Here is a 21,415-nt window from a genome sequence, read left to right on the forward strand (position 1 = left end):
AATCCAACGATAGTGAACTCGAACAAAGTGAGAGGTCTAATCTGCTTATTTTTGCTGGAGGTTTGGCTACTCGTGTTGCTTCCCCGGTGTTCAGAATTCTCATTTTGAAGAAGTCGCACATGTCGTATATCAAGGTTGAGCGGTTGTCGTCGTACAGTTCCCTCCAGCCTGTACCGTGAGAGTTAAAATCTCCCAAGATCAGCCGTGGCTCCGGCATAGCCGTAATTTTGGGAGGCTTATCAGAGCCTAATTTGGAATCGTTTGAGTACTGTGGAGCGAAAATTTCAAATTTTGCATCAGTCTAATGGTCACCCTAAAATGCTACACCATTTATGCATCTTCCCTTACAAAACAAAATAAAGCAGTTTCTTTCGACGCGAATATGCAGCGCAGCAGCAGTAAATGATACAATATTCTACTGTTGGTTTTATTGTTTTTCGTTTTTTATCATTTGTTTTCCAATATATCATTGTTAGAATATTTTGCAATTTTTTTTTGTTGCCATCTTCTCCTCTGTTATATAGGTAGGAATTGATTCTTATTTTTCTCGTTCTTTTCTGTTTAATGCTTCACAAAGTTCATCAAATGTTAATAATGTTCGTTTTTAAGTTATTTTCGTTCCTAGCAGTTAAATGTGTTGCATGTCCGCCTGTCTGTGTATAATATATTAAGAAGCAAATTTTCATCTAACATTTTCCATGATACATACAACTTTTATCCTTTCATTGTTAACTATCAGCGTGTAAAACTTTTATGAACGTCGCTCAAAAATTTTGATCCTCAAATTTCTATAACTTTACGCTTTAAGAGAGTATAGGTAGCTATGCTCACAGCTTTCCGTTTTGAAAAATTCTCTTCTCTGCTCCTCCTGTTAAATATATTATCAAAAAATAATAATATTGATATTGTTCCTCTCAAATGGTTCGCATTCTACAAATCATCATTTACTATTTTACAATTGATAACTTTTCTCGCCTAGTTTCGTCCCTTCTATAGCCTGAACACGCGTCTACAAATGGATTTTTTTATAAATACGGGGTTTTTTACTCTCAAATTTGCTTTTTTAAAAATATGTGTGTATAGATAAACCGATAAATTATTGCTTTACGCTCTCATAGTTTCTCTCTTTCTCTCGCGTCGTCGTTCGCTCACCAAATCAAACGACGTCCCTCGTTCGCTCGCCCACCCCAAACAGATATTTGATATCCATCCGCTCTATAAGGTATGCCTATATACTGAAAAAACAAGAACCCGTCCAGAAAAAAAAAATCGAAAAAGCACTAACCAACCGTCCCTTTTCCACACAAAACTATTCACAACGTCCGCCTCGCTGTTGGTGCCGGTGGTGGTGGTAGGCAACGACGAGCTCGCTTCCGGCTCTGGTTCCGGTTCGCGAGCGTCCACCGCTGCCATTGGAACCGGTCCCGTACCGGTTCGGTGGCCTGTCTCAGGCCTGCACCGAGTTGTGCTGTTGCACCAGGATTTCCGGTTCCATTCCGTTCCGTTTCGCCATCGCCACCGAACTGCTGAGGGTCTTCTCCGGCTTTTTGTCCAGTTCCTCCTTGAAGAAGATCTTGGTGATGACGATGTCGCCGGTACTGAGCGTCTGGCAGCCGGCCTCCTTCATTTCGGCCTTCGGTTGCGCCGGTGGGGGAGTCGTACCATGCTGCTGATGGCGGGATGATTTAGTGAAACTGCCGGTTGAGTTTCCAGTTCCGGTGGATTTCGGAGTTCGTCTGCAGGGAAAGGGGGGGGCAGTGGGAAAGATGAGAATGGCTGTTCGAAGCGGTACACTGACGAGGTGCAACTTACCCTTTGGGTTCCTCCTTCTTCGCCGGCTGTAGAATATTATCGTTAGTTACTACTATCGTATTGGTATTGAAATTGTTCATGGTCTCAGTGAAGGACTGGCGCGGTGGTGTGATTTTTTTTTTTTGGTTTTCAGTTGTAATGGATTTCGATTTCGGAAGGGAAGGTAGTAATGGTTGGACACGTGCACAATGTGGTGGATATTGTAGTAGGTGATAGTAGTGGTAGTATTTGTAACAGTAATGGTGGATAATAGTAGTACGACGGATTCCGGAGTAGAACAACAAATATGAGGGCGAGGGCAGGGTGGTAGTACACGGAACAGAAATAAGGGAAGAAGCAGAAAAAAAACATAGAATTAAAAATTTTGCGGTCGAATAATTGTCGCCTTAACAATAGGACTATAATTATGCACACCGTGATAGCCCACAACTAATCCTTGGATGAATGGTGAAAGTGCACTAAGCGGATGATTTTCGCTACAGCAAGAATGATTTGATGAAAAACCAACCCCTTATGTACTACGACGCGAATCTACTACCAAAAGAGTTAATTATTAGAATGGAGCGTTCCGTTTACGTTTAATAAACATAAAAAATATTTTAAAGTTAAATGTGGTAAATTTGTTACCAATATGTCATACTTTTCTAGTCTATATATACCTACAATATGTAGTTAATATCGGTTTATCGGTGGTCATATGCAGAAGAAGAATAACAATTTAAGTTTAAAACATTTCCAATTACCCCAAACATTGAATTTGAAAGAAGTTTTTGCATAACACCAAACATCTTTTGGTAATTTCAAGCAAAATCTCCAGGTGAAGAACTTTGAAGCAGTTCCAGGCGATTTGTATAAAGCATTGCAAAATTGTGAGTTATGGGTAATGATTCTCATTTTTGCTGAAATTCGTCAATTGTAGAATCTAGATTTTTTTTTAAATTGCTTGGAATGTATTTCTGGGAAAAACTACCAGGGTGTCCATTCAAATTCCATTTATCAATTCGCGGTTTTTTCCCGGTTATTTAAAAAAAACTCTACCTTAAACAAAAAAAGCCGTTCAAAAATAACCCCTTAGAGATAATGATAAAATTTTGTCAACAGAATTCCTGTACAATATGCAGGGCTGGTAGTGGTTAAACAATAGTATTGACTACAATAACGAAAAAAAGTGACCAAACAGTGGCTTTAAAACAATAAAAAACTGACCAATAGTGACATTTATTGATTGGAAAGATATTTATGAATCTAATCTTTCTTTGAATGCGATCCGCTTTGGCACATATTATAAATTCCCAAACCACCATGAGCATTTTACTAGCTTTTTTTTTAAATAAAACAAATGGTTGAAGGATCTAATAGATTTGTTTTCGTAAAATAAGTATTAATTGGATAATCGATAGGTTAATTTGTAACCTCCATTTCCTCATACAGTAATCATTGTTCTGCCACGATTTTTTGGAAACCAACCGCTGAATAAGTTGAATTTAGATTCAGATCGCGAATTGGTTGAATTTCGGGATGTGAAAGATTGAACAAAGAAATTTATTAGGAAATCTTGAAATTGAAAAAAAAAATTGACGCGCAGAGAAAAATGTTCAATGACAAGCAATTTTAAAGGTCTCGAATATTGAAATTTCTGTAAAACTTCAAACATAGACAAATTTTCATATCTCTGGAACCTAGACAAGTGTTCTGGATCGTATCAATAATTATCATTATTCTGGAACGAGGAAAATTTTCTCGAAAAATCTCGATCTTCAAAAAAGTTGTAAGAGTACATTTTAGAGATATTGGACATTTTTTTTTTTTTAATGCTGGTACTTAGTAATTCGTTATCTTTAATTCAAACAAATTAAGAAAGCGTAGAATAATTAACGATATGTAAGAATGAAAGTTCACAGTCCGAGAAACATTTAATGAAAATATTTCATGATTTTAAACATAAAATTTATCTAAAATCTGGAATTGAAAATTTGCTGATTCCGGACTTTTGGAAATTTGATGGGCTTGGAAAAGGTCTTCTGAGAAAAAGAAGATTCTACTACATGATTGTTCGATGTTTGCCGACACTAAAGCTTCCGGCCTTCAAAGATTTATCGAAATTCAGGTCATTGAAAAAATCTCTAGCACTTGGAAAGTTTCCTAGACCGTTTTCCAACATATTAGGCTTTGAAAACTTTCAAGATGACGAAGAGATATCGGAACCAGAGTTTATTTTTTTTCGAAACCTCAGAAAATTTGTGATATCTCGAGGTCATAGACAATGGAAAAAATTGTATATCCTAATTTTTATTGAGGATAGCGCACTCTGGCCATTCCATTTAAGAATTTAAAAACCTGTTTTTTTGGGTTTTTTTTTAGTTGTCCCAGTTTAATTTGAAACAGTTAATAATGAAACAGTATGTAATATGTAGTAAGGTCAAATTATGTTATTCGCAATTGAGGATTGGAATTGAGAAGAGAAATGCAAAGAAATAAAAATGATGATTTTTTAAATCTTTACAGGATTAGAGGATGATTTGAGAATGCTTAGCAAAATTTCAAGGAAAGTATTTTTTATGTATAGTAATTTCCACACTCTCGGATCATTCGTGTTTTATCCGGGTGAGATTTGAACTCATGATTTTGGAGTGAGAGGTATGGATTCAGATCTTTATGTTTTAAAGACTAACCTCGGTATTCAAAGATGTCCTAATCTTGGTATCTGGTTAGCACAAAGTGCAGAAATTAATGTTTAATTTATGTCTATGTCCACTGTCGAAAATTTGCATGCCAAGCATGATCGGAGTTTGCAAGGAGTTTGAGACGGCATGAATCTGCTTCTCTATATTGAAGTAGCTTCATAACAGGATATGTCTCGCTCAGCCTTTATACTAGAACTACTTCAATAGGAAAACTGTTTCAAAAGAATTCAAGAAATGACACAATATGACACCATATGCATTCCAATGATACCATATGAAATTCTATAAATTTAGCTATCGTAGCAGGAACAACGACAAAATCACCGCTTGATCCGGGCGCGAACAAATTGTGAGTGAGAGAAAAGAATAATAAGAAAGTTTTAAGCAAGAGAATATAATGAAGTATGTGTTATAAAGTTGATTGATTCCAAGTAACATTACAAGTTTAAACGTTTAGAGGATTCTTCAAGACCAAATAATGGCTTACAAAACTAATATAAAATCAAATTTTTTACTTGGGATGAGTATATACGATCTTTCCCGGTGCAATTTGGGTTTTCCCGCATTTTTTCCGGTAAATCAGAATTCCAGGTTTTTTACCAGTTAATTCCGAATTCCAGGTTTCGGATTTCCCGGTTTTCCCGGTTGGATGGACACCCTGAACTACACAAAAAATGTTTTATATTTATTTAAAGTAAAATTGAAAAAAAAAAAAAAAATAACAAACCCATGTATCTCAACTTTTTGTGAATATTAATTTATTTGATCACGCTCAACCGAATTAACTTTACAGAGCCGAGGATTCTTGTTCATTATACAATCTTAAAACTATACTCAAAAGGTACAACGCAATGAACACTTTATCTTCCGCTATCCAATAAGCCTCATTGATCAGAACGGGAGCCGCTTCCAGTGGTTTCATTGTATGGCAGTATGGCCAACGGGGGGCAGAGCGCTTCCATTGCAGTAATGGACGCAAAACGTGGTCAGCACTCACACACTCATCACGGAACGGTTGCTTTCTAAAGTCGACGACACATCGACCGAAAGAACTGGTGATGAAGAACAATGAGGAGTACCACACAATGGTTGCTGCCGAGTAAACAGACGATCGTGTGCCACGCATCGTGAGTGGCCTGCTTCTGTCGACAGCTGAACACTGATATATCTCAAAATGTCCTTGCCCAATTTTTGATTTTTTTTAAAAAGCTTATGAAAAATGCAAATATTTGAAATATTCAAAACCATGTATGTTTTTCCTTGACATACATTAATTTTCTCTACAACAACATTTTACAAGATCCTAAAAGGTCGAATAAAATGTAAATCATTTCCCATAACAAACAATTATGCAAAGTTTCAAGAAAATCGGAGAAGGTCGAGTTTTTCCGATTCGTCTTTTGGCGTGGAATTGCTCATATCACAAAATCAGAAATTCCCCCATATTAACCAACATACCAATGCATAAATCATATGTGGTTTTGACTAGAAATTTGTAATCATATTTACATAATTCACAAACTTTAACATTGCTTACATTTTTAAAAATATATCAACCGAAAAAATGGACAAATAATTTTAACTGAAAATCTTTTCCAAAAGAGCACAAAAGGGCTTAAGTTTCACAAAATTTAGCATAATAACAAAAAATAATTTTCAGAGTTGGTTGGAAATGCTAACATGAAGCTTTAGTGTGATGATTTATTAGCTAGAGAATGATCTTTAGAAGAATGTAGGTGGATAGTTCCGTTAGAGTACGGCAGTATGAAAATTGAATAGAAGTTGAAAATGAGCGAAGGGCCATTAAAGCGACAGTTTTCAAGATGACGCACATTTTTGCCTAGCCCGTACGATGTACGCGGGGACTTGAAGTCGCTTTACTGTCGCTTGAATGGCCCTTCGCTCATTTTCAACTTCTATTCAATTTTCATACTGCCGTACTCTAACGGAACTATCCACCTACATTCTTCTAAAGATCATTCTCTAGCTAATAAATCATCACACTAAAGCTTCATGTTAGCATTTCCAACCAACTCTGAAAATCGTTAACTTCGCGTATGAAGTAACATAAAAAACACTTTGAATGTAACAACTCAAGGCGGGAGTAGCCGTCAACAATGCTGATGATGGTACAGCACGCAACAACCACCCTACTGCTTTCTCTCTGAGATGATCACGTTGGTCATGACGAGAGGAGCAACACAATAGTTGGGTAAAGAAGAACTGCATTATAACACACCATCGACTGGAAATGCTCTCGCGACGTGGGGCTTTAGGTAGTGACGAAAACGTCGCTAGAACTATTCCACAGCCGCAGTCAGTTTATGAGCAACAAGAGTGACGCACATTTTTGCCTGTGGACTTGGAGACATACTTCAAGTCCCCGCGTACATCGTACGGGCTAGGCAAAAATGTGCGTCATCTTGAAAACTGTCGCTTTAATGGCCCTTCGCTCATTTTCAACTTCTATTCAATTTTCATACTGCCGTACTCTAACGGAACTATCCACCTACATTCTTCTAAAGATCATTCTCTAGCTAATAAATCATCACACTAAAGCTTCATGTTAGCATTTCCAACCAACTCTGAAAATCGTTAACTTCGCGTATGAAGTAACATAAAAAACACTTTGAATGTAACAACTCAAGGCGGGAGTAGCCGTCAACAATGCTGATGATGGTACAGCACGCAACAACCACCCTACTGCTTTCTCTCTGAGATGATCACGTTGGTCATGACGAGAGGAGCAACACAATAGTTGGGTAAAGAAGAACTGCATTATAACACACCATCGACTGGAAATGCTCTCGCGACGTGGGGCTTTAGGTAGTGATGAAAACGTCGCTAGAACTATTCCACAGCCGCAGTCAGTTTATGAGCAACAAGAGTGACGCACATTTTTGCCTGTGGACTTGGAGACATACTTCAAGTCCCCGCGTACATCGTACGGGCTAGGCAAAAATGTGCGTCATCTTGAAAACTGTCGCTTTAATGGCCCTTCGCTCATTTTCAACTTCTATTCAATTTTCATACTGCCGTACTCTAACGGAACTATCCACCTACATTCTTCTAAAGATCATTCTCTAGCTAATAAATCATCACACTAAAGCTTCATGTTAGCATTTCCAACCAACTCTGAAAATCGTTAACTTCGCGTATGAAGTAACATAAAAAACACTTTGAAAATAATTTTACTGACTACGACTTAATCTATAATTAAAGGGTGGAACGGTCAAATTCATTGACATAATTCGTTTTTGAGTACATATGATAATACATAAATAACCCTTTTTGTCAACCCCTCCCTGATAATCTTTTCAACAATAAAACAGAAAACAAGACCTTAAAGCACCCAAACAAAACAAATAAAATTTATCTTATCAAAGAAAGAGAGTTAAAATAACAATTCCTATTATCTAAAATAATTAGAATTCGGATTCAGACAGAGGGGTTGACAAAATTTGATCATTACTGTAAATCATATATTTTAAAACATTATATTATATATTGGGTTGAGGAGCGGGCAGCCTCAGGGAATCAAAGGATTTGTTGACTGGACGAGGGTTCGTGGATTTGCCAGTTCTTTGTCACGTGATTACAGATGGCTATCTAGTCGTTTTGTGTTCCAAAGGTCTTCAATGAGCACTTCAACTGCTGCAACAAACCTTCAGGTAGAACTTTACAACCGGTGAAGTATCTGCAGACATTGGTAATCCTTGCACTGATGGTGGGTTCCATTCACATCACATCATATCACAATTAAAGGGTGGAACGGTCAAAAATTGGTCGACTAAAATTTGGCGATTTTTTTAAACGTGCATTTAAAAAACTTGAACACGCCTCATTTCGTAGGTGTGTGCGTCTGAGGAACAGTCTATCAAAATTTTGCTCGCGCATAAGCGAAATCAAATTATTCCCACCCAGATTGATTGTGTCATAATGGACGGTGAAACATACGTCAAGGCGGATTTAAAGCAGCTCCCAGGTCAAGAGTTTACACTTAATCTTATTGACCAATTTTTGACCGTTCCACCCCTTTATCGATATATAATATTAATTAATCCGACCAAGAGAGATGAAAATACACGAAGAGAATAAACAAAACACGCACAAACAATCTGTTCTCCAAAAAATAAAAAAGAAGCGAAAATACCCAACAAATGATTATTTTCCCTTGTTTTCATCACGAGCTGTTCTTTCATACTCTCAGGGCTGGTAGCGATCACTGCTATCAACAGTAGTGATTTTTGTGACCATGTTGAAGAAATAAGTGACCAAATAGTGACTCATAGTTTAAAAAATAGTTACTAAAAATTGACCTAAGAGAAGAAAAGTAGCCGTTATGATGACACACCAAATGAATGTTTGATGTTTTAGACTTCTTCAATTAGTATCTCATAAACACTTATGTGCGATATAAACCTTTAAAGCGAAAGATTCAACAGAAAGATTATGGTCAGGGTGTCCACTAACTGCAAAATCCTGGAAAACCGGAAACTCTCAAGAAATTTTGTTTTTCCATAAAATACCTGGAAGTCTCAGAGAATTAAATAATTTTCTTACAAAGGATATTTTAAAGAAAAGAATGAATTTTAAAATAAATGAATCTAATTTTTCTCACACTTTGAATTTTCTAGATTCACAGTGGATTAATATTCAGTAACAAATAAATAAAAAAAAAAAAACAGCGACTTGAAATGCTTTTTTTTTTTGGTTTTGGAACATGCATATTTCCTAGAACTTTTTAATTTGAGCTAGTTCTGGACTTAAAAGTTATAATACTTCAAGAAATTTTCAAGAATCTGGAGTCAAATTCCAAATTTAAAGGATCGTGGAATTTTATTATAATTTCTAAGCAGGCTTGATGGAGCCTCGCTCGCGAGTTTGAAATTACTTGAGCGTAGCATTTTTCTGAGGAGTAGAATGCCTACTTCCAAATCATTCCACTGAGCTTCAGCTACTTTTCTCACACTTTGAATTTTCTAGATTCACAGTGGATTAATATTCAGTAACATATAAATAAAAAAAAAAAACAGCGACTTGAAATGCTTTTTTTTTTTGGTTTTGGAACATGCATATTTCCTAGAACTTTTTAATTTGAGCTAGTTCTGGACTTAAAAGCTATAATACTTCAAGAAATTTTCAAGAATCTGGAGTCAAATTCCAAATTTAAAGGATCGTGGAATTTTATTATAATTTCTAAGCAGGCTTGATGGAGCCTCGCTCGCGAGTTTGAAATTACTTGAGCGTAGCATTTTTCTGAGGAGTAGAATGCCTACTTCCAAATCATTCCACTGAGCTTCAGAGCTTGTGAGCGAAGGGGGATAAAATGAGAGTGAGGATTGCTGCCATTCATGTTCATGTTTTCTTTCACACGCTCTTACCCTCACTCTGGGTGAACTCTGAGCTTCTTGCGTCGAATAAAAAAGTCATCCGAAGTCTCGAAAAGCGTACCTCACGTCAAATCATCCTCTCGCTGAAGTTCACTCTCCCTCTCTCGAGGACTTTTTGTTTACTTCTTCCATTGGCAAATCAAAGTTGGCACTCGTGGAGAATAGAAGAACTATGAGAGTGATGATGGTTTCAAAATTTTACACGGTGAGGTATACGAGTGCAATCTTAAAATGCTTTTATTTTGCAAATGGAGCATTTTATTTAAATCTGGTTGATGCTATGTTAGTAGAAAACTTAAGGACTACTCAATAGACAAATAATACAGAAAAATTAATTTCTTTTCATATTTTTAGGTGTACACATAGATTTGAGCTTTTCTACCACTGTAGTAGCAACCAGATTTAAATAAAATGTTCCATTTGCAAAATAAAAGCATTTTAAGATTGCATTCGTATACTTCCCCGTGGAAAATTTTGAAACCATCATCACTGTTATAGTTCTTCTATTCTCCACGAGTGCCAACTTTGATTTGCCAATATTCCTGCCGCCACTCACTCGAGGTGAGGCCTGGCTATTTTAAAACCTGGGTACTGCGGACTCACTCAATGTGCTTGTAACTTGGGAGCCAGTCAGAACTGTCAAACGGGAGCCAAACATTTAGAAGCAACAAACTCAGTTACTGTTCTTACCTCTCGTCAAGCATTGCAATCACATAAAAACGATTCATACTTTTTCATAACACATTCTTAATTGTAAGCTCAAAGACAAAAACCAACAGGCTCAATGATGAAAGTATAAAAACCAGCATAGTTTTTATGACTCAGCTGAGTTTTCAATTGCAGTAAAACATACTTTGGTGAAACATGTATGTCAACAAACTTTGAGAGAGTCATGGGGGCTCGAGCACTCCTGGCTCAGAGCTTTTGGCGGGAATCAACTGAGAAAGAACAAAACAATTTTAAACTTGAGCAAATTTTCAAGGAGTTTTCCATTGGCTTGCAAAATGAAATCGATATACTCCGCAGTACTCAGTTTAAAACCTCCAGTGAGTTTGAGGAGTTTCAGCAGGCATGTTTCCAAGAACCTCATTCCAAGGGAGTTCTGGGGAAATTTTTTTTCAGAAGAACATCAAATGCAATCTGCTTTCAAAGTAGTTCTGGTTTTAGATTCCATGTGAAGCCTGATAGTTTTGAGTAAGCGACGCCGGTGGTTTAGTGGTAAGCGTGATTACCTCTCACCCCAGCAGGCCTGGGTTCAATCCCAGTCGGCGCCGCCGGGATGTTCTGAGGCATAACATCTCTTATCACGCCTTCCTTCGGATGGGAAGTAAAGCCGTTGGTCCCCGGTTCATGAGTTGATGGGTCGATAGGTAGGGTCCAGGTGTGGGAGTTGCCTTCCTGGCACGTCGGTAGCATTGGAGCACGGAAAACAAGATCGACGGAAAAAAAAACAAACCAAAAGGAAGAAAACAAATCAAAGAAAAAAAAAGTTTTGAGTAGAAATTCAGGGGAAAATTCCAAGGGCATTCTGAGGATGATTTCATAAAGTTTGTGGAAGAAAACGAATCCGGAGCATAAGTCCTTGGATTTTTTTTTGAAAATACTAAAAGGAGGATTACAATTAAATCTGAGAATAACTCCAGGACATCTTCGAATGAATTCAAAAAATAAATTCAGGAGAGTTTGCCAAACAATTTTGAGAAGAAATCTAAGGAATTTGTGTGGAGAAATGCCAATGAATTCTTAAGAGACTTTCAATGTGAATGGAAATCTGAAAAGAATTCAGTGAAAATTCGGAGAATCTTTCCAAAGCGTTTCTTATTGTGGAAGTAATTGGTATTTGGCGGATAGCTTCATCAAAATTTTCAGGAATATTTCTACGGAATGAACTATTCTGAAATCTTCAGAACTACTTGAAAGTTCCCAAATGTTTCCTGAAGTTAATGAAACTGCCTTGAAATTCTTTTGTAGTTTGAGAAACTAGCCTGATGCTCACAATACTTTTCATCAAATTCTTAAACTTTCCTGAACTTTATAGGACTTCCTAAAGTTTCCTCTATTTTTCTAACGATCATGGATATCATCTAAAGGTTTAACGTCCTCACTGAAGTTCTTTAAATTTATTTAAAATTTATATGACTTCTCTTATGTTATCGGAACTGCTCTGAGGTTCTCTGTTCTGTTCTGAAATTCACAAAACTTCTCTAAAGTTTTTGCAGTTCTCATGAAGCTTGTTGTATTGCGTTGACTTTAATTGAACCGTCCTACACATGTGTAAGCTTCAGTGAACGTCTGAACTTATGCGAAGACCTCAATTAACTTTTTAACGTCTCTGAAGTTATCTGAAAATCTGGGAACCTTTGCACACTAATTTTATGAAACTAATGGAACTGACCTCTCCCTGAAATTTCTCCAATTTTTGGAGCTTACTACCGTGAAGGTACCATATTGTGCGCAGTTAAGATGTTTTTGTGATTTAAACAGTACATTAGACATTTTAAAGTGACATTTAAATTAATTATTTAGTAGAATGTATTGCTAATATCTATAACAATCGAAACAATATATTAATATTATAGGTAACCCGACCATTGTGTCAAAAGCGATCATTTTATACACCGATGTTGGGTGCCTAATTATGCGCACTTTATTGCGCATGTTCCTAATTGTGCGCACATTTGTTCCTAGTTGTGCGCAGCTAAAAAATAGCAATAAATTGTTGGAATATAATGGTTATTGCATGTAAAAGGAAAACAAAATGTAATTACACTTTATATTGAAGAATTTTACAGATCTTCCATATTGAAAATTCGGGTCGGATGCTTCATGACATCTTTCAAGCTAGCTTGTTCAATATGCCGGTCGACTTCTTCAAACCAGCTCCTAATTTTACCTTCAGTGACATACATACTTGTTTCGAAAGGGCACCTGGGATTTTTCGGGAAATGTTGGGATGCCGTTTCAAAAATAGTGTTAACCATTTTCGACCAGGAGAATGCATTTTTTGGAAACTTGAATGTCCTGTGGATTTAAGGTAATATGCGACCTACGTTTTCAGACATTGGGAGTCCACCGGGAAGCCAGCCCTAGCCATCTCGATTATCCACTGGATGATGCGGTCCTCCTCTTGCTTATTTAAAACGGTTGGTCTTCCTGGACGCATTGCTTCCGAAGTGCCAAGGGCAATTTTTTTACGAAGAGTGCTCTCAGGGATTCCATGGACTTTGGCGGCTCGACGAACCGAAAATCCTCTTCTGACCATATCCATGGCCAGAACCATGTGATTTTGATTGTACTGCACATTCTTCCGGCCACGATTCATCTTGGAGCACTCTGCGCATGATTAGGAACATAAATAAAAACAATGGTGCCTAATTCTGCGCAATAGTAAATCGTAATTTTGCACAAAAATTATGTATGTAACCGCTAGTTTTTTAGTAGGATACGATTAATGCAAATATATCTTACCAACTGCGGTAAATATTCCAATTCTTTTACTGGGTTTCACTTCGAAATTTAAAACAACACTTCGAACGCGGTGCAAACGTTCAAGCTAACGGAGCTGATTTTTTAACGTTTTCAGTGTTGTAGATTGCGTTTTTTTTTTTATTTTGTTCACTTAATTTCTGTAAAATACAAATATTATTGTGAATTCAGATATGTTATTCAACAGTGCTTCAAAGAAAAATAATATTGTGGTGATAACAATGAGTAATGTTCGTAAAATGTAGAAAGAATGCTTGAAATGCGCACAATTAGGAACTGCGCACAATAAGGGGCGGTCACGGTAAACTTCTTTCAAATGCTGCCACATTTTGCTAATGTTCATAAAAATTCCTGAAGTTCGCGAATCTCCATAGATTTCTATGAAGTTCTCGAAATGTTTCTGAAAACCACTGTCCTTCTGTGAAGTTTTCGAAGTTTTTCTAAATTTCTGGAACTTTTGTGCTCCCGCAATTTTCATAGAATTAGAACGAAATAATTAATATAGTTCTGTGATTTTCACTGAAATTCTCGATTTTTCAAAAGTCTATGAAACTTCCCTTAAATTATCGACACTAATTTAAAACTTCTTCAATTTTCCTGGTGTTATTAAAACTGCCTAAACGATTACTGAATTTTTTAAAATTCTCTAGACTGCTGACTTATCAGTATTTTTTAAGAACCTCCAACTTTACTGAAATTAATTGATTTCACTTGAAGTTTAGACAATTTTCCTTAAGTCTTATAACCATTATAAACGCTCACTAATTTTCCCTGAACTTATCTATGCTTACCTGAAGTTCTCTAAATTTGTTTAATAATCCGGCAAATTTTCTGATACATATTAATTATTCCCTGACGCTTCTGACGTTCTCGGATCAATCACAGAATTCTTGGAATACCCCATAATTCCACGGAACTCCTTGCAAGTGGCTGCAAATTTGCTTAAGTTAATGGGATTATTCTGAAGCTATCTTATCGTCCTCAAAGTACTCGGAACTTCCCTGAATATTATGAAACTATCTAAAAATATCTAAATTTATTAGAAGTTCTCTCACGTTTTCCGGATGTTCATATAATTTCTATCACGTTCCAGAAATTCTCTCGGAACTTTGCTGAAGTTTCCGGAAATTTCCTAGAGTTTCTCGAAACTTCTTTAAGGTTTCTACAATTTGCTTAAAATTATTTGAACTGCTCAAAGTTTCCCCAAAGCTCTCGATTCGATTGAAGATCTCGGTTCTGCTCGGAAATAAATGGAATTCCCGTAAACACTTTTAGATTTTCCTGAAATTCCCTGGACTTCTGAGAAGTTCCTGAAATATTTCTGAAGTTTTCATAAATTCTCAGAAAGTCTCTGTACTTCCCTGAAATTCTTGGGACATCTTAAGGTTTCTTGATTTTTTCCAGTACATCATGGAACTATCCTGATTTTTTCTAAATTCACGATTATAGATCTTTAAACTGCTCTAAAAGTCTGGACTGAAGTTACGGAAACTGCTCTTAAGATCTGAAATTCCCCAAAGCAGGGTTGGTAGTGATCAATGCTGTCAAAAATAGTGATTTTAGTGACCATGTTGAAGAAATAAGTGAACAAATAGTGACTTATAGTTGTAAAAAAGTGACTAAAAAGTGACCTAGTTTCTGATTAAACATATTCAATTAGATTCTCATAAACACTTAAATATGTACGATAGGAACCTTTAAAGCAAAAGATTCAATCAAAGCTTCTACTACCTGAAAAAACCTGAAAAACCGGAAATTCGCAGGGAATTTTATTTTTCTTACTAAGAATGCATTTTAAAATAAAAAAACAAATAATAGTTCTAGTTATTTTCATTCACACATTGAACTTGATTAACTGGATTAATCTTCAGTAACAAATACATTTTTAAAGGCTTCAAATGATTTTTTTTGGTTCTAAAATAATGCATATGTTCTACAAATTTTATTAATTCTGAACTGAAAAGTTACAATAATTTACGAAATTTTTAAGAATCTGGAGTCAAATTCCTTGCACAGTTTTAAGGTTCATAGAATTTTATTATAATTTCTAAGGACCTCATTGCACGGGAGTTTTGAGGAAAAAGTCCATGATGAAAAAATCAACTGCAATCTGATCATGGTACTTCGGAGGAATTTTAGACTTCATGTGAAGCCTAAGCCTAAGATAGTAAACTCTAAGCGAATTTTCATGAAAAATGTCCGTTGAATATGGAATGGACTATTCTGAGGACTTCATAACTACTTGAAAGCTCCCAAAATATTCCTAAAGTTAATTAAACTGCCTTGAAGTTCTTTTGTAGTTTGAGAATCTAACCTGATGCTCGCAATACTTCTCATCATTTTTTTAAACTTCTCTAAACTTTTTCAGACTTCCTAAAGTTTCCACAATTTTCCTAACGGCCATGAATCTTCTCCAAAGTGTTTACAATTCACTGAATTTTTCGAAACTTTTTTTAAAATTTATGTAATTTCCCTGTTCTGAGGATATCTGTTCTTTCTTGAAGTTTCGTTGTTGTTTAGAGCTTTATTAGCTAGATCAATATCTTTCTCGAAGTTCTCGAAACTTTTCATAAGTGTTTGCAGTTCTTATGAAGCTTATTGTACTACCATGAATTAAATTGAACTGTTCTAAAAATGTTTAAGCTTGCGTGCTCTTCTGGACATATGTGAAAACCTCAATAATTTTCTTAACATCTCTTAAGTTCTCTGAAAATTTAGGAACTTCTTGAAATTTCCCGCTTATTTAGTGAAACTAATGGAACTGAACTCCCCTGAAATTCCATTTGCTTTTGGAGCTTTACTTATTTGAGATACTCCCGAAATGTCCATAAAAGTTCCTGAAGTTCTCGGATCTTTCCTTAAATTCCATAGACTTTTATGAAGTTCTCGAAATGTTTCTGAAAATCTCTGTACTTCTATGAAGTTTTCGAAGTAATTCTGGAATTTCTGGAACTTCTTTAGGCTTCCGCAGTGAAATAATTAATATAGTTCTAGGATTTTCACTCAAGTTATCAAGATTTGTCTGAAGATCAAATTATCGAAACTAATTCATAACTTCTTCATTAGCCTAGAGTTTCCTGATGTTTTTAAAACTGCCCAAAATATTTCTCAATTTCCTTTAAATTCTCTACACAGTATTGCCTTCGTATTTTTTTTTAAAGAACCCACTATTTTACTGGAATTGATTTAATTGCCTTTAAGTTCTACAATTATCTTTAAGTTTTATAAAGTTTATAAACGCCTACGGAACTTTGCCGTAAATTACTAATTTCCCTGGAAGAAGTTTTGTATGCTTACCTTAATTTCTCTGAATTGATCAAATGTTCCGGTAAATTTTCTGATATATATTTATAATTTTCGGATCAATCATACAATTCTCGGAATATCCCATAATTCTAAGGAACTCCTTGTAAGTCGCTGCAAATTTCCTTAAGTTGATGCTATTTTTCTGATGTTATCCGATCGTCCTCGAAGTACTTGGAACTTCACTGAATATAATGAAACAATCTAAAAATATCTTATTTTCTAGAAGTTCACTGGAATTTCTTAAAAATGTCGATGCTTGCTAAAAGTTTTCGCCTTTTTTATTTAATGGAACTTCGTTGATGTTCTCTAATCAACTTAGCTAAATTTTCGATTTTTTAGGGCTTGAAATTTCCATGATATAACACCCTTGAAATACTCTGACATTTTGCGGATGTTCATACAATTGTTATTGCGTTCCAGAATTTTTCTCTTAGTAAACCAAAATTTCTGGAAATTCCAGTTTCTGCAATTACCTTGAAATTTTTTGAACTGCCCTTTAATACTCTGATCTGTCTTGATGTTCTCTGAGCTTCCTTTAAACTCTCAACTCTAATGAAGATCTTGGTTCTGCTTTAAAATAAATGGAACTCTCGTCAACACCTTTAGACTTCCCTGGAATTATCTGAATTTCTGTGAAGTTCCTGAAATATTTCTGAAGTTTTCATAAATTTTCTGAAAGTCTCTGTACTGAATCTTTCGGAACATCTTATGGGTTCTATTTCAGCACCTCATGGAACTATCCTGAATTGGTCTAAATTCACGCTTATAGATTTTTAAACTAAATCAATAGTCTGGGCTAAAGTTTCGGGGACTTCCCCTTAAGATCTCTGGAATTCCCCAAAGATTTCTAGATCTAGGTTTTCAGAGATCAATAGAACTTCATTAAAGTTTCCTTAATTTTGTTAGTACGAAACGTCAAGACATTAAAAATGTTGTGATCTTAGGCTTACTAAAATGAAGTAAGTGTTTAACTTCAACATTTAATGGATTTGATAGTAAGGCTGTTTCTTTAAAACTGATTGTCATGTCTTAAACACGTTTGCGTCAAACACCTATTTTTAACGTATATCATAAATAGCATTCTTATTATAAACCTGGAAATTATCCGCCAAAGTTATGGAAAAACCTTAAAAACTCAGGGAACTTTATTTAGCCAAATGATTGGACACCCTGTAGATAGAGAAGAACGATTAAATGTAAAAAAAAAACTCTATACCTTCAACTTCTAATTGCTCAAAACTAGAACAAAATGTAGGCTTATCGAGAAGAATGATCAATCTTGAAATAAATTCACGTTAAAAAAAAAGTTTAAAATAGTGACTTATTACAAGAAAAGGTGACTTTAGTGACTTGGCCTTAAAAAAAGAGACTTTTTAGTGACTGGCTTGAAAAAAGTGACTCGCTACCAGCCCTGCCAAAGATCTTTAGACCTAGCTTTTCTGAGGTGCTAAGAACTTGCAAAATATCCCTCAAGTTTTCTATATTTCTCAAGTTCGCTTGACACCTGTGAAGAAATTCTAGGAACTACATAAAAGTTCCTGAAAATTTTCAGATGCTAAAAGAACCGCTTTGAGGTTCCTAAAGCTTCCAGTAAGTTCCTTATATTTTCAGTGTGTTAATTTATCTTATGTTCCCGCAGTTTGTTTATGGAGCTTCACTGAAATACTCAGCATTTCCTTTCATTCCACAGAACATCTCCAAACTTCCTAGAATTGTTGTGAAGTTAATGGGACTGCTATGAAGAACTCTAATCTTTCATAAAGTTTACAGACTTAAAATAAATCATTTATTTTTTCCTTAAATCTGGCACATTGAACATTTTCAATATCTTGAACTTGTAATACGAAAATTCAAGCCATTGAATATTTTAGATCATGGACTTACTTGTTTAAAAATCTCATGTAATTTTATTTAGAAAAATAAGTAGACACCCTGTAGATAGAGAAAGACGATTAATCGTCAGGAAGCAAAGAATGATCAATCGTGAAATAAATTCACGCTAAAAAAGTTTGTTTTTCCTTTATTTTGTTTTCCGTCGATCTTGTCTGTGTGAAAAATAGCATTGACTTAATGGTTCATTCTCGGTTTTTCCCGGTTATCCATGATAGTTTTCCCGGTTTGATAGAAACAATTTGATTTAATGAAACATAATTAAACTTATTTTTTTAATCATAATCTTAAAAAATAACATACACATTCAGTCACTTAAAAAAATCATCACAATCTTGAACTATGGAAAAATTTCAAAAATTTTAGACGATTGCCCTCAATTCCCGGTTCAGTGGCCACCCTGCAATAATTCTTATTTCTCCCAAGAGTTTTCATAAGTACCGAAGTCGTAAACGTAAAAATAATGAAAACTCGCCCAAGCAGGATTATTATGTAGAGGAAGAGTTCCTCTATTCGATAGGATTGGGTAAGGCACCAGATAGCTGGGCTTTGAATTACCAGAAATTTGCGGAACAAGCCGTTGTTTACGTTTGCGATTTAGGCCCTTATGAACGCTCAGTGAAGATTCCCATTCATTTAATCATGAACTGGTCTTTCATAGTCCATTAAAAAAGCACTTATCAGTACAAAGTGGAATTCAAAAGGCACTTCGACTTATGATAAAATTTTACTATAACTAAAGGGAAGTAAAGCCGTTGGTCCCCGATTCATGAGTTTATGGATCGATAGGTCCAGGTGTGGGAGCTGCCTTCCATGGCGCCGGTAGCATTGGTGCTCAGCACGGAAAACAAGATCGACGGAATACAAATTAAAGAAAAAAAAATAGGTACATTCGATGAAATATAATAGATACATTTGGGCAAGTGTAACAGGATCGTAAATTTTATGTAGCAAAAAAAAAATCGTTCTGTTGTTAAACATTCAGCTCAGTAGCATGTATGAATTAATGTTTTATTCAGCTATTATAAAATAGTAAGTCTTCTGAGGTTAACTTACTCGTCTCACTATTTGCATAGCCCAAATGAATTAAAATTGTGTTATTGAAAAAACTGGTTATTTCTGTATCGATTTTAAATGGCTAAATAAATAGAGATTTACATTTTTTCAATGACAACCGGGAAAAGGTCTATTCCGGGAAATGATATTCCTGGGAATGGTTGATCGGGAAATGTCATACTTAATCTGCAGTCGTAATTTACGAGTTGTCCCTAAAAACTGCATATTTTTGAACTTTGTTATTAAATATTTTCTAGCAACTCTAGTCGAAATGGTAAGGTTAAAGTAAATTTGATCGCGTATTTTATTGCTTCCAAGCCCTTGGTTATTCAAAAAAAAAAAAAAAAAATCACATTTCCATAAACAAAGACTGCAAAGTATGTTACACATTTCTGCGATTTTATAATCTACATAGATACCGACCGAGTACAGAAACTCCCATCACCATCACAAACTACAACCCTGGACATAAAATAAACCCGTGAGTTGTTCTATTAGTGCAAGAACTCAAAGCAGTACAACAACAGTGTATAGGTGCACGGTGAAAATTCAAATCAGGATATCAGTGCGGTACCAATAACTATCAGAGCCAATCCGATCCAGCCTCCAACCGTATAATAATAATAAAGCAAAACCACACGCACGACACTCACCTGATCGTTCGGCAGCAGGGTCGCAGCGGACAGAATCGCTTCCAGCTTGTCGATCCGGGCCATCCGGTCCATGGTCGTGTTGGAGAGGATTTCGTCCATCAGCTGCATCGATTCGGTCAAGCTCGGCGGTTCCGAACTCTTGGGCGAGAAAGTTCCCGGCCCACCACTGCTTCCCGTGCCTGGCAGCGAGTTATCCGACGGAACACTGTCCAAGCTCTGGTAGTCCTGCTCGATGACGTCGCACTCGTCCTCGGAATCGCTCGCATCGCCACGGTCCCGGTCAAAGTTCTCCAGTTTGTCCAGCTTTTTGGCCACCTTGTATGAAACGCGCAGTTTCTCCTTCTCATCCTCGGTCAGGTCCATGTATCTGGGGAATGATTTTTGAGTACGGAAAATTGAAATATTTCATCGACAAGCTTACCTCAGTAATCGTATCTCGCGATTACTCAGCACCACGTTCTTACTGGCACCCTTCAGCTTCACCTTGAGGTCCTGGATCTCCGAACGGACCTTCCGTTGCTTCTTGCGCATCTTGACGTCCACTGGGCGGATTAGCATCAAAATCTGCTCAGTGCACAGTTCCGCGAGCAGCTCTCGGAACTCCGGTTTGATTGATCTGTTCGGGAAAATTCCACCATTTAGAGGCTAGAGAGGGAGACTAAAATGAGAATTCTTCAATACTCACGTAGCCATGTTGAGGTACAGCTGTTCGTTGATCAGTATCAGCACATCACCGGCGGCGTATAGAAGCATGTCACGCGTCAGCGGCCGTCGGGCCCAGTACTTCTGATCCCGGCGGTATACGTTCTTGAGTTGGTCCTTCATAGGATTGACGGTGGCATTGTACATCTCACACAGGGTGTTAAGCGAAACGTTCTTCACTTTGTAGACCTGCTTGCCCTGGTCTTGGAACTGGAGGACAGCGTGGGCGGACTGAAATGGAGAACGCAAACAAAAAATAAAATATCTGTTATGGTTGGAAAACAGTTTTTTTCAGCTGGGAATGTATCTCTTAGATGAGGGCAGGTTCATAGGACTTAGAGGACTCTGTACAAAGGAGCCTGAGATTGAACGATCTTCTGCTCAGTAAGCAAAAAGGGTCGCTTCAATGCCACCGGGCTCAGTACTTCACAAC

At 36.4% G+C, this 21,415-nt stretch overlaps 1 protein-coding gene across 2 annotated transcripts in view; it reads right to left on the reverse strand.

The window, feature by feature from the left end:
• Window positions 1-406: 406 nt before the first annotated feature.
• The window catches only part of egl (Egl_like_exo domain-containing protein), a 137,641-nt gene continuing 116,632 nt past the window's right edge, over window positions 407-21,415 (reverse strand). The window contains exons 4-8 of one of the 2 annotated variants that reach the window (XM_065231791.1): window positions 20,966-21,213; window positions 20,702-20,896; window positions 20,281-20,647; window positions 1,813-1,907; window positions 407-1,736 (exon numbers count right to left, since the gene is read on the reverse strand). In XM_065231791.1, the coding sequence (XP_065087863.1) occupies window positions 1,448-1,736; window positions 1,813-1,907; window positions 20,281-20,647; window positions 20,702-20,896; window positions 20,966-21,213 (1,194 nt within the window). In that variant the 3' untranslated portion in view covers window positions 407-1,447. The remainder of the gene's footprint in view (window positions 1,737-1,812; window positions 1,908-20,280; window positions 20,648-20,701; window positions 20,897-20,965; window positions 21,214-21,415) is intronic. The other variant, XM_065231792.1, reaches the window with a different exon arrangement.

This window comes from Ochlerotatus camptorhynchus, unplaced genomic scaffold (genome assembly GCF_037179485.1).
Source record: "Ochlerotatus camptorhynchus isolate MF236.1 unplaced genomic scaffold, CSIRO-AGI_Acam_v1.1 ptg000361l, whole genome shotgun sequence".
Classification (NCBI taxonomy): Eukaryota; Metazoa; Arthropoda; class Insecta; order Diptera; family Culicidae; genus Ochlerotatus; species Ochlerotatus camptorhynchus.